Here is a 13,674-nt window from a genome sequence, read left to right on the forward strand (position 1 = left end):
GGCTCTCAATAGGACTGGAGCAAAGCATGCAAGTGAAATGAATGCTGCAAACATCTCATTATCTGTGCAAATGCATCTGGAACACAAAGAATGGGAGTTTGCTGGCTCCATTACTTGTTTTAGCTTGCGGCATCGTTTTGTCTTGCTTGATAACCAGATTTAAGTTTTACAGCACTGTAAAGCCCAGGCTGTTGGCCATCCTTGACAAGTCACAAAGTCCCAGCCCCGCAGGATAGCCCGTTGCCCTCTGCTGTTGCTCCATGTCTTTACCCCACCTGCTTGCTTGCTCTTCAACTCTTGAGTTAAGTGAGCAGGTGACAACATCAGAAATGAGGAGGAGGAGCCATGCCTACAGATGTGCGCAAGATAGTGGACTCATGGGAGAGAAGGGCCTTTATACACAACTTTATGTATACATTTATACATAAAGTTGTGTATATACAACTTTATACACATATACACAAACTTTATAAAGTTTGTGTAATGTGTGTGGGGTGGTGATGGCAGTAGAGACAGATAAATTAGATAATCCACTAAACTAAGAAAACCTTCCAAAAATGAATCAGACTTTTTATTTTTGACACACAGGGGGGGGGGACGGACGGGGACAAGGACGGTTGGAACAGAACAGCCTGACACTTGTATGTCACGCAAATACTCCAGATGGGAAACTGTTTGATGGCAGCACAGCTTGTTTTTATGCATTGCTTTGGTTTGTTATGTTTCCCTTTGGAAAGTGCTTTTATTGTTCTAGAGGAGGTAGGGAAGCACCAACTCCCACCGTCTTAAATAAACACTAAACCTACGAGGGCTGGATAATTATAGCTATGAAAACGTCAAGTCATTGGGATGGGTGGAGGAAGCTGATCCTGATGCTAGGGAGGCAGGCACACGTTCACACAAAGGCACAAGACAGCTGGTGCCTGCAGAAATGAGAATGGGAGAGGCCACGCTCTGTGTTAAAACCAAAGCAGTACAGTTCTGGGATCCTGCCGCCCTTTGTGTTTGTTTTCCTGCTAGCATGCTACTGAGCTAGGTCATTTCCAAACATGATTCTGATTGTACTTGTAGCATAGAGGAGCTGACCCTGGAAAGGCTGACCGACTGCAGCTCCTCGTTTCCTGTCATGTTCGACCGATATCCTAAGGAGGAAGATGGACTGAGGTGAACTGGGGCTCGAGTCATACTTGGTTGCTTGATCCTCCCATGTCTGAATTCAAGGGAAGACTTATACATGCTCCCGGGCCAAGAACTGAATTGCAAGAAGACCTCTGTTGGACCAGGTGAAAGGTCCATCTAGTCAGGCATTCCATTTCCAATGGAAGCTGACCGGAAACTTCTGGGAGATTTTTAAGCCAGGTATGAAGGCAATGATCCTCTTTGCTGCTTGGCCATAACAGTGGACATTCAGTGGTATACAGCCTCTGACTATGGAAGATCCATTCAGCAACTATTGCTCCGAGTTTATGGCAGTGGATTCCATATGCAATATTATGCAAGGAAGAATTGGCCTTCCTGAGAGCTTGTCTCTGATGGAATAAGCTCTTCCAATGAAAAACCTGTTACGCTCGAGGAAGGCTCCTTATGCTGGAGAAAGGCCTCAACATTTATTGAGCAATGTGGTACAACACAAGTTGTTTTCTCTGCCACAAACCTATGGAGATTTTTTATGTATTTTCTTTAGTATTCCTTAACACATATACTTAAATTTAAATTCTTGTCCTTGGGTTTCTACCCATAGTGCTAATTGGAAGTGTCTACCAGCCTCCATTTGATAGATAATCCACAAAACCTCCATGATGCTCAGTTCTTTCAAAACTCCAGAGATGCTGCTTTATAGCAATTATGCAACCCCTTGCTGTGACTAAGCACAAATCAAACTAAGCACAAATCATGACTAAGCACAAATCAAACATACCAGGTCCCAAATAAATGAAATACACTTATAAACCAGATGGGCAGAATGATGAGATTATGCTTTGAATTATAATATAATTAAATTTATTATTTGTATATCCCTCTCATGTGCTCTTCAGATCTAACTTTTTTATTTTCAGGAAGCTACCTCAAGATAAAAGAAGCCTGTTTTTTCATAATGCTAATGAATAATGTAATTATGATATGTCTTACGCAGAAAAGAATTACCTAGTTAGTACAAAGGATGAAGCCGCTATATTAGATCACCACAAATCAACCCATATAATCCACACAAAATTCCTGTTCGCAGGTTACAGTGAATGGGTGCACAATCCATCTACTGTATACTAGGGCTTTTTTTCTGAGAAAAGAGGTGGTGGAACTCAAGACTGCACAATGACATCACTTTGGGTCAGCTGGAACAAGGGGGGAGTTTTTTAAAGTTTAAATTGCCCTCAGTGAAGCGGCGCAGAGGACAATCTAAACTCCCCATTGTCTGGAGATCAGGGGGCGGGGCCACCGGCCATGTGACCATTTTTAAGAGGTACTGGAACTCCGTTCCACCATGTTCCCACTGAAAAAAAGCCTTGCTGTATACACCGGGCTGTTCTTTGTATGAGCATTGAGTAATTCTCAGGTTATAGACAATGCAGGTACAGCTGAATGTGTGATGCAAACCCCCCATTTATCCATGTACTCATAAACACAAGCTGGCTCTTTCTTACAAACAGATGTATGCATGTGCAAGTTGGATGCGTGTATTCACATACATGTGTAACCTGTGAATGTATGAAGCTGCCTAATACAGAGACAAGCACAGTATTTGCTATAATTTCTGATCGGCAGAAACCCTCTGGGGTCTCAAGCAATGAACAATCTTGTCGAAGGCTTTCACGGCCGGAGAACAATGGTTGTTGGGGGTTTTCCGGGCTGTATTGCCGTGGTCTTGGCATTGTAGTTCCTGACGTTTCGCCAGCAGCTGTGGCTGGCATCTTCAGAGGTGTAGCACCAAAAGACAGAGATCTCTCAGTGTCACAGTGTGGAAAAGATGTAGGTCATTTGTATCTACTCAGGAGGGGTGGGGTTGAGCTGAGTCATTCTGTAAGAGTTTCCCAGGGTGTGGAATGCTAATGGCGGGAGGCTTCACTGTATCCTGAGGAGGTTCTTTTGCATATGGATTGGTGCTTGATGTGCTAATCTTCTCTGCAGGGCTATTGTCGGGTGTGGAGTGTTTTGTTGGCCTGGTGTTTTTCAGAACTGGAGCCCATGCTCTGTTCATTCTTAAGGTTTCTTCTTTCCTGTTGAAGTTTTGCTTATGCTTGTGAATTTCAATGGCTTCCCTGTGCAGCCTGACAAAGTAGTTGGAAGTGTTGTCCAGTATTTTGGTGTCCTGGAATAAGATACTGTGCCCTGTTTGAGTTAGGCTATGTTCAGCCACTGCTGATTTTTCAGGCTGTCCAAGTCTGCAGTGTCTTTCATGTTCTTTTATTCTTGTCTGGATGCTACGCTTTGTGGTCCCGATGTAAACTTGTCCACAGCTGCAGGGTATACGGTATACTCCTGCAGAGGTGAGGGGGTCTCTGCTGTCTTTTGCTGATCGTAGCATCTGTTGTGTTTTTCGGGTGGGTCTGAATACTGCTTGAAGGTTATGCTTTTTCATAAGCTTTCCCATCTGATCAGTAATTCCTTTGATATATGGCAAAAACACTTTTCCTGTAGGTGACTGTTTTTCCTTGGTTGTTTGATTCATCCTGGGTTTGATTGCTCTTCGGATTTCATTTCTGGAGTAGCCATTTGCCTGAAGTGCGTGGTTTAGATGATTAATTTCCTCATTGAGAAAGCGCGGCTCACATATCCGTCTTGCACGATCCACTAATGTTTTCATTATGCCTCTTTTCTGTCGGGGGTGGTGATTGGAGTTTTTGTGTAAGTACCGATCAGTGTGAGTTGGTTTCCTGTAGACCTTGTGACCTAACTGAAAGTTTGCTTTGCGGATGACCAAGGTATCCAGGAATGAGAGTTTTCCCTCACTTTCTTTCTCCATTGTGAATTGTATGTTCAGGTGGATGTTGTTGAGATGATTCAAAAACTCCCTCAATTCTTCCTCCCCATGGCTCCAAATGATGAATGTATCATCCACAAACCGGAACCATACACTGGGTTTGTGGGGTGCTGATTCTAGAGCTGTTTTTTCAAAATGTTCCATGTAGAAGTTTGCTATACGAATTCTATGAACAGATGGATGGGGTGGCCATGGGGAGCCCACTCAGCCCAGTTATAGCAAACTTCTACATGGAACATTTTGAAAAAACAGCTCTAGAATCAGCACCCCACAAACCCAGTGTATGGTTCCGGTTTGTGGATGATACATTCATCATTTGGAGCCATGGGGAGGAAGAATTGAGGGAGTTTTTGAATCATCTCAACAACATCCACCTGAACATACAATTCACAATGGAGAAAGAAAGTGAGGGAAAACTCTCATTCCTGGATACCTTGGTCATCCGCAAAGCAAACTTTCAGTTAGGTCACAAGGTCTACAGGAAACCAACTCACACTGATCGGTACTTACACAAAAACTCCAATCACCACCCCCGACAGAAAAGAGGCATAATGAAAACATTAGTGGATCGTGCAAGACGGATATGTGAGCCGCGCTTTCTCAATGAGGAAATTAATCATCTAAACCACGCACTTCAGGCAAATGGCTACTCCAGAAATGAAATCCGAAGAGCAATCAAACCCAGGATGAATCAAACAACCAAGGAAAAACAGTCACCTACAGGAAAAGTGTTTTTGCCATATATCAAAGGAATTACTGATCAGATGGGAAAGCTTATGAAAAAGCATAACCTTCAAGCAGTATTCAGACCCACCCGAAAAACACAACAGATGCTACGATCAGCAAAAGACAGCAGAGACCCCCTCACCTCTGCAGGAGTATACCGTATACCCTGCAGCTGTGGACAAGTTTACATCGGGACCACAAAGCGTAGCATCCAGACAAGAATAAAAGAACATGAAAGACACTGCAGACTTGGACAGCCTGAAAAATCAGCAGTGGCTGAACATAGCCTAACTCAAACAGGGCACAGTATCTTATTCCAGGACACCAAAATACTGGACAACACTTCCAACTACTTTGTCAGGCTGCACAGGGAAGCCATTGAAATTCACAAGCATAAGCAAAACTTCAACAGGAAAGAAGAAACCTTAAGAATGAACAGAGCATGGGCTCCAGTTCTGAAAAACACCAGGCCAACAAAACACTCCACACCCGACAATAGCCCTGCAGAGAAGATTAGCACATCAAGCACCAATCCATATGCAAAAGAACCTCCTCAGGATACAGTGAAGCCTCCCGCCATTAGCATTCCACACCCTGGGAAACTCTTACAGAATGACTCAGCTCAACCCCACCCCTCCTGAGTAGATACAAATGACCTACATCTTTTCCACACTGTGACACTGAGAGATCTCTGTCTTTTGGTGCTACACCTCTGAAGATGCCAGCCACAGCTGCTGGCGAAACGTCAGGAACTACAATGCCAAGACCACGGCAATACAGCCCGGAAAACCCCCAACAACCAATGAACAATCTTTCCCAGCATTTCACCTGAGATCTTTTAACGGGAGATACTGTGGACTGAACTGGGAACCTTGTACATGAAAAGCACGTGTTGTACTGCAGATGCTCCTTTAATGCAAGCAGAGTCGAAAGGTACCCTAGTAAAAAGCTAGAAGAGAAAGCAACTCCAGATGGCTTAAGTACAAGAATGATACCATGTATTACGGGAAACAGTGTGGAAAATGTGCAGATTGGCTGGTGACAAAATACTTTCCAGACGCTAAAAGCCCTAAGCTTGAACAAAAACTATGGATGAAGTCTTCCCAAAGGAATGTACATTTTTGTCCCGCTTCCTAAATGATTCTGATCATAACAGACTTTGAACATTCTGTTATTCAGGAGCCAACATCAAGCCCATGCAAACAGAATAAGAACAGGGGACGTTCTTTGATGACACCTATTTCCAAAGTGCTTAACAGTCATTCTATGCTCACTCATAATAGCTTTGTGAGGTATGGCACTCTTAGGTATGGAGAAGGAAGTTACTCGTTAGTAGCAAACTGCACAAGGCCATAGCTCAAGAAGACACTTAAAATCTGGTCTCCTACATCTAGCTGCTTAGCCATAAGATCATACCGGCTCTTTTGGCATCTAATACAGGAAGTCTTTTGCAAGGGACTCAAACAATTATATCTCTTCATTTGGTTCTAGTTCACGCTTTGTCTGAAATTCTTTGGTTTTGGTGAAGGCCTGCCAAACAAAGATTTGGCAATGGGGTTTGTACAGAAGAATCCATTCAATTCAAAACTCGGAAAATATAAATATCGTTTCCTGTATAAATATCATTTCCCGTATGGTGACTGAGATCTATTGTGATTTTACATCCTAACATTAAAGCTAGATCCACAGTCAGACAACCCCCCTAAAACTTGAGCACCCAAGCCCAAATATATAAAAATGTCTGTATAAATAATCAGGCCGAGGGAGTGCAGCTACCATATACCTGAACCTGATGTGGCTGGCACTTTGGTAGTCAGTCAGCTGGTAAGGAGAGATCTGATGTTCTCCTCCCCTTCCATTTAACTCCAGATTCTGCTCCCCCTCCCCCGCACCAACTTAAGAAAGTAGTAGGTTCTAGGAAACGCATCAACAGGTGCTTTCAAAAATTACAGAAACTAGTTCAGTACTATGGCATGGAGGAAGCACAGAGAAATAACATGCTCTACGTTGTCCTCTATTGATAGTCAGAATCTGTTGCTGTCCTAAAGCCAGTTTGGTGCAGTGGTTAAGAGCGGCAGGGGTCTAATCTGGAGAGCCGGGGTTGATTCCCCACTCCTCCACTTGAAGCCAGCTGGGTGACCTTGGGTCAGTCACAGCTCTCTCAGAGACCTCTCAGCCCCACCAACCTCACAAAGGGATGGTTGTGAGGATAACAACACACTTTGTAAACCGCTCTGGGTGGGCATTAAGTTGTCCTGAAGGGCGGTATATAAATTGAATGTTATTGTTATTAAAGCAGAATGTTTTTGACACTTTACCACCTTGGAGAAGAAGAGAGTTCAAAGTCCCGTTCAAATATTAGTTGGATGTGCTTCTGGTTCATTATGGACGGGGCAGTGAGTATACCATATCCTTATTTTTGGACACACTTTTATTCTGTATTAGTAACCTGCGTATTTTTAGGGCCTGTTCTGTTTTACTTTTACCAGAGACTTTCAGGGTACGTTCAGGCTTTTTTTTTTTTAAATTGGGGGAGTGGGGGGGGGAAATGAGAGGGTCAGCCAAACTTTCCGTTTTTGTCCGCTTTGTTCCTGTGAATACAACCAGAGCGTCATATTATGGCCTAAGTATTTCTGTGATTCTGTTGTTTTTCTGCTCCCCAGAGAAAACTCATTCCTGTCAGCAGATCTGCTCTCTGACTTAGTGAGTTATACCAACAAGCTCTACATTCAATGACCCTTTATGCGACTCCGCAATGGTACAGGGACAAGGCCTTGTTATATTTCAGCTTTATGCACAGACACTTATTACAGGCGTGCCCCACATTTTTATTTGGCTGAAATTAATTCATTCATTACTGGAACTGAAACCTCCTTGACATTCACACATTTATCTGGGTCAGCACTTAAACAGCAAAGGCATTTGACATTTGCCTTTAAATACATGAGTTGACACATGCTCCTCCTTTTATCAAGTGAGCATTTGAATTAACCTGGTTAACAGTAAAACTGGAAGGAGAACAAGAAATGCATGACACCTACTTGCCCCATCCAAGCGCACTTATGTGAGTGGTGTATGTCTGACATGTATCAAAGGAGCAGCCCCCATTTTCTCCAGTGCTAGGGAAAATTCCAAATTTGCAATAAAGCTACACGAAAGACCCACAAGTATAAAAACAGTGCTACATCTCTCAGTGTCATAGAGGTGCAAAGGACCTTATAGGCCATCTTTTCCAATTCAAACTAGAGCATTTCTAACAGAGGACTGTCAGCTCTACAGATGTGTCAGAACAGCATGGATCTTTGGATGGCAACCGTTATACGGAAACAGATCCACGTGAAATCCATGGGATGCACCAGCTGTCTGTACCAATTTATAATTAAGAAAACAAAGTACATCAAAAATCAAAACGAGAGATCAACAAAGAGAATCAGCGTAACATAGCATCAAAGTGTCAGACTAGAATCTGGGAGGCCCAGGTTTGAATCCTCACTCTGTTATGGAAACCTGTTGGGTGGCTTTGGCCCAGTCCTACACTCTCAGCCTAGCCTACCTCACAGGGTTGTTGTAGAGATAAATGGAGGAGAGGAGAATTATGTAAGTCACCTTGGGTCCCCATTTGGGAGGAAGATGAAGTAAATAAACAAACCAAGAAACCTGATAATATATAATTCAGCATTACTGATAATTGACATGTTGACTAATAATCCATGAAGTTTCTACAGGCCAAACCCTTTATGTTAGGAGTCCTTTACTGGAGGTACATACTAACAAGTAATAATTTTAAATTCAGGCTACTGGCCTTTCTAATAACGGGAACATTAAACCATTATATTTATTAGATACATAAAGGACCTCACAGCTCCCATACCTTAAGCAATTGTATTGAAGAGGGAATTTCCATAGCCACAACTTCTTTCAACCCACATTTCCTAAAAGTCCATAACTATTAAATAAATACATGCAGGTTTCAAGTAAGTTTCATTTTAACTCACAACAGCTATTATTATTAGGAAGATCCTGACGGCTGGTGCAATGCTAAAAAGAAGGCCCCACTAAATGAAATAAGGATACAGCATAATGTTATCAGGTAGCCAAAAAGTTAAGAGCTAATATGAGGAGGGGGTCATTAAAAGCAGGTAAGATTTCGAGGCTGCATTGATAACGACAAACATTACCAAATATACCCCACTATTCTCACTCGTTAAGTGTCATAGGATTGACTTACTTCAAATGTTCTTGATGGAGGTGGCGAGTTTGTTCAAAACATTATGCTAATTAAGTAACGGCAGGGCTTTTTTTCAGCGGGAATGCACTGGAACGGAGTTCTGGAACCTCTTGAAAATGGTCACTTGGCTGGTGGCCCCGCCCCCTGATCTCCAGACAGAGGGGAGTTTAGATTGCCCTACGCGCTGCAGAGCGGCACAGAGGGCAATCTAAACTCCCCTTTGTCTGGAGATCAGGGGGTGGGGCCCCCAGCCATGTGACCATTTTCTCCGAGGGCAACCCACTGAGTTCCACCACCTCTTTCCCCAGAAAAAACACCGAGTAACGGAATGATACTCTTGCTATGGTCAACGGAATCGGCTGCCTAGGGATGTGGTGGGTTTCCCCTCATTGGCAGTCTTCAAAGAGTGGCTGGACAAATACTTGTTGGGGATGCTTTAGGCTGCTCCTACACTGGGCAGGGGGTAGGACCAGATGATCTGTAAAGCCCCTTCCAACTTATAACTCTATTTGCAGGTATATGTGTGTTACCCAACCTTTTTTCCCTGGAGGAACTCCTAAATTAATTTTTCAAATCCCAAGGGAATTCCCCCTACCCATGAAGATTTTTTCAGATCAGGAAAAATTGGTGGCAGGAAGCGCAATTCAGTTCATACACACATGCACACGTTTACATAACCTTAAACTGCGATATTTTGAGAGATGTTTGGAACTTTTTGAGGTATTTCAAAAATTTTATTTCTTTATTCCATGATATCTCATGCAACCCCTGACAATGTCCTGCAGATCCTCATAATACACCTTGGAGGAACCCTTCTATGCGCCTCTAAGTTGGCAACAGGCAAAACGAGATGGAAACAACATGAAGCTGGCCTTGATTCCCAACTGAAAATGGCTACCTGGCAGGCCATCCAAGAACAGTATCACCCTTTCCTTCCATGACACAGCAAATGACTGTCAACAACAGCTATGATTCAGGGAATTCCAAACACCTTATAAAGTACAGCAAACCGCGTATCACACTCAGCTTCATTTGAAGCAGGCCTACAGGCTACCAGGTTTGCCAAGTCAGAACTCAACAACTGCACAGGGGTTCTGAGCATGCCTCAAGGGCTTGGATACACCTGAATATGCCTTTTATCACTGGCCTATTTAAAACAGTATTGTCTTCCCTGGCTGGCGAGGGCTCTTGAGGGTCTCAGGCAGAGGTCTTTTCGCCTCACCTACTACTTGATCCTTTTAAGTGGGGTAGGGTTGTTAAGAGGTGGAGGATTTCTTTTTCCAAAATCCACTTTTTTAGATATAGCCATTGATTCCTTTTGTTCTCTTTTAAGAGCAGGATTTCTTTTTCATTTCTCTCTGAAGACAAATCAAGGTGCCTTTCCTGGCATTCCGCAAACGATGCAAAACCGAATTATTCAAAAAGGCTTTTTTCTCAGGTAGGAGGACAGTATTGTAGGGAGCGGGTCTCAGATGTTTCGCTAATGAGTTAGGAACTATAGACTTCACCATTATGTTGCCTTACATATTATCTGTTGCTTTAAATATGTACTCTTATATGCTACCTGTGCTTCATGTTATTTAACGTCAATCCTAGAATTGATTATGTTCAGTTTCAGCAATTCTTCAACCCCATATTGGATCCTTGCGAATTCTATGTCTTTGTAAACTTGTATTCATTTGCCCTATGACATTGTTTATGGAAATGTTCTTGGCACAGTATGAAATTGCTTGCCCTTGTCCTTGCTACTGATTGTACTAATCTCATACTATGTAATCCGCCTTGAGTCTCAGTGAAAAAGGCAGACTATAAATGACATAAATACATAATAAATAAATTTATAACTTCAGCCCTTGCAAGTTGTTTTACGTCATACTCCTCAGGTTGGTGTTCTAGCAGGAAGGCTTGGGAAGACATTGCCTGCCTCTGAGCGTCTACAGAGTGAAACCCTGAAATTCTGCAGAACCTCCCTTCCTGCCCCTCCCTTCTTCAACAGCAGGACTTAAGTCCAGTGGCACCTTAGAGACCGACAAGATTTTCAGGATGTAAGCTTTTGAAAGTCAGAGCTCACTTCTTCAGATTCCCCTCTTCGCATTTCTCTTGGACCCAAAAGGAATTGATTTGAAATTGAACAAGTTCCTGAAAAGAGGAAAGGAAAAGGAAGGCTGGATTTCCAGGGTAACTGCATGAAGAAGGATTAGAATTTCCCTTAACAACCCTAAAGTGGAGGCTCTGGGAATCAAACCTGGGATTTGCTGCATGTAAAGTAGGCATTCTAGCACAGAGCCACAGCCCTTCTCTTTTCCTATATGGCCCAGCAGCCATCATCCACCCTTCCTCAAACATCTGCAGCTTGCTTAGGGATCCCAGACTCTTGGTAGATCGTTTCAGGCAGGACAACTATATTAGTATGTTGTAGAAGAGCAAGATTTGGGTCCAGTAGCGCCTTAGAGACCAACTAGATTTCCAGATTTTAGCCTTTAAGGTGTTACTGGGCCTGAATCTTGCTCTTAAACTCTAGGCAGCGGCTGGAGATCTCCTGGAATTTGCAACTGATCTCCAGGCTAGAGAGAGCAGTTCCTCTGGAGGAAATAGTTTCAGGTGTTGGTATGTAGTTGAAGAGCAAGATTCGGGTCCAAAAGCACCTTAGAGACCAACTAGACTTCCAGGCTGTGAGCCTGCTAGGGAAAAAAACCCGCTTGCTTTGGAGGGTGAACTCTACAGTATTATTCCTTGCTGAGGCACCACCCTCCCCCAACTAGGGTTGCCACTTGCCAGCTCTGGGTTTTGAAATTCCTGGAGATGTAGGGGTGGAGCCTGGGGAGGACAGGGTTTAGGAGGAGTGGCCTCAGCAGGATACAATGCCAGAGTCCACCCTGCAAAACAGCCATTTCACCCAGGGGAACTAATCCCTGTCATCTGGAGATCAGCGGCAATTCTAGATCTCCAGCCACTACCTGGAGGTTGGCAAACTTACCCAACCCAACCCTCTCCAGGCTTCCCCCCCCCAAAAATCTCCAGAAATCTCCCAACCGAGAGGTGGCAACCCCTCTCCCTTGGCCTCCCCCAGCCTGAAGAGGGAGGAAACTCTCGCGGCGACCCAAAGCAGCCGGCTGCAGATTGGCCGACGCTCTTCACCGCACGAGCTGCCGCTGCCGCTTCTCCTCCTCGCCGGCCAGTTTCCTTCCAGGGCAGCGGCGAGCCGGAGGAGGCGCCGCAGCTGCTGCGAAGAGTCCCCAGAGGGGCTTCCCTTCCTCGGCATCCCCCTCTGCGGGCCGCCCTGCCCGGCCAGGCCAGGCCGAGCTTCCCCGGCGTGCCGAGGCAGGCGCCGCGCTCGTTCCCACCCCCTTGAACCGGAACCGTTTTTGCAGAGCAGGCAGCCGCCTCGGGGGCCGCGCCGCTCGGTCGGGAAGCGGCTGCGGCGTTGCTGGCTTGCTTGCCGCCTCCTCCTCCTCCTCGGCGTGGGCACCGGAGGGCGGCCGGGAGGGGCGGCCGGAGCGGAGGGCGAGCGCCGGCCATGGGGCCGCGGCTGCAGCAGCGGCGGTGGCGGCACCCGGCGTAGCCCGGTTTGCAGCGTCGCATGCCCGGGCGGGATGAGCGCAGCGCGCGGCCGGGCGCCGCGGCTTGCATGAGCCTCGAGGGCGGAGAAGCGGTTGGGGAGCGCGGCGGGCGCCGGCCTCTCGTCCCCCGCCTTGCCGGCTGATGGCTCCGTGACCGCCGCCTCGCCTTCCTCCGCGCCCCGTCCGCCTTTTCCGGGCTGCGGCCGGCCATGGGGAACACCACCTCCTGCTGCGTGTCGTCCAGCCCCAAGCTGCGGAGGAATGCCCACTCCCGCCTGGAGTCCTACCGCCCCGAAGCCGAGCTCAGCCGGGAGGACACGGGCTGCAACCTGCAGCACATCAGCGACAGGGAGAACATCGACGGTAAGGGACGGAGGAGGGTTGCCAGCTCCGAGCGGGGAGGTTCCTGGAGACTTGGAGGGGTTGACCCTCGAGGGGGCAGGGTTTGGGAAGGGGGGCCTCAGAGTGTTACAACGCCGTGGAGCCCACCATCCAAAGCAGCCATTGTCTCTAGAGAAATCGATCTCTGTGGCCTGGAGATCAGTTGTGATTCCGGGAGATCTCCAGCCACCACCGGGAGGTTGGCAAACTGTATACAATGCCACAGAGTCCACCACCCTCCAAAATAGCCATTTTCTCTGGGGGAAACTGATTTATGTGGCTTGGAAATCAGTTGCAGTTCTGGGAGACCTCTAGCTCCCACCTGGAGGTTGGCAACCTTGGATTTATGGACAGGTAAAGGGGCAAGGGAAAAAAATCTACCCTTCTTTCCTCCCCCCTCTGTCAGTACTGAAAAGAAAGACAGCTTTCCCCCCTCCCCCAGAAAGCAACAAGGAAGTTGAGCCATTTAATATTTTTATGGCGTTCAGCTAGAGCTTCCAGGTCGTAAAATTTCTGGAGATTTTGGCAGTGGAGCCTGGGGATAGTGGGGTTTGGTGAGGGACGTCAGCGTGTTATAATGCCATAAAGTCCACACTCCAAAGCAGCCTTTTCCCCAGGGAAACTGATCTCTCTGGCCAGGAGGTCAGTTGTAATTCTGGAAATTCTCCAGTCATCACCTGGAGAATGGCAACCCTATCTTCAGTGCTGGACTATAGACTGTACTGCTGGTTACTGTGTTCTGATGTGCATATGCTACTACCATACTGGGTAATTGCCATGTTGCTAAAGATGTCATATTA

The 13,674-nt window shown here is 45.8% G+C and overlaps 1 protein-coding gene across 1 annotated transcript in view; it reads left to right on the forward strand.

Moving 5' to 3' along the window:
• Positions 1–12,305: 12,305 nt before the first annotated feature.
• Positions 12,306–13,674, forward strand: part of CCNY (cyclin Y) — a 119,799-nt gene continuing 118,430 nt past the window's right edge. Inside the window, exon 1 of the mRNA XM_054991686.1 lies at positions 12,306–12,856. Coding sequence (XP_054847661.1) covers positions 12,703–12,856 — 154 coding nt within the window. The 5' untranslated portion in view covers positions 12,306–12,702. The remainder of the gene's footprint in view (positions 12,857–13,674) is intronic.

The sequence above is a fragment of the Eublepharis macularius genome, chromosome 11 (assembly GCF_028583425.1).
Source record: "Eublepharis macularius isolate TG4126 chromosome 11, MPM_Emac_v1.0, whole genome shotgun sequence".
NCBI lineage: Eukaryota > Metazoa > Chordata > Lepidosauria > Squamata > Eublepharidae > Eublepharis > Eublepharis macularius.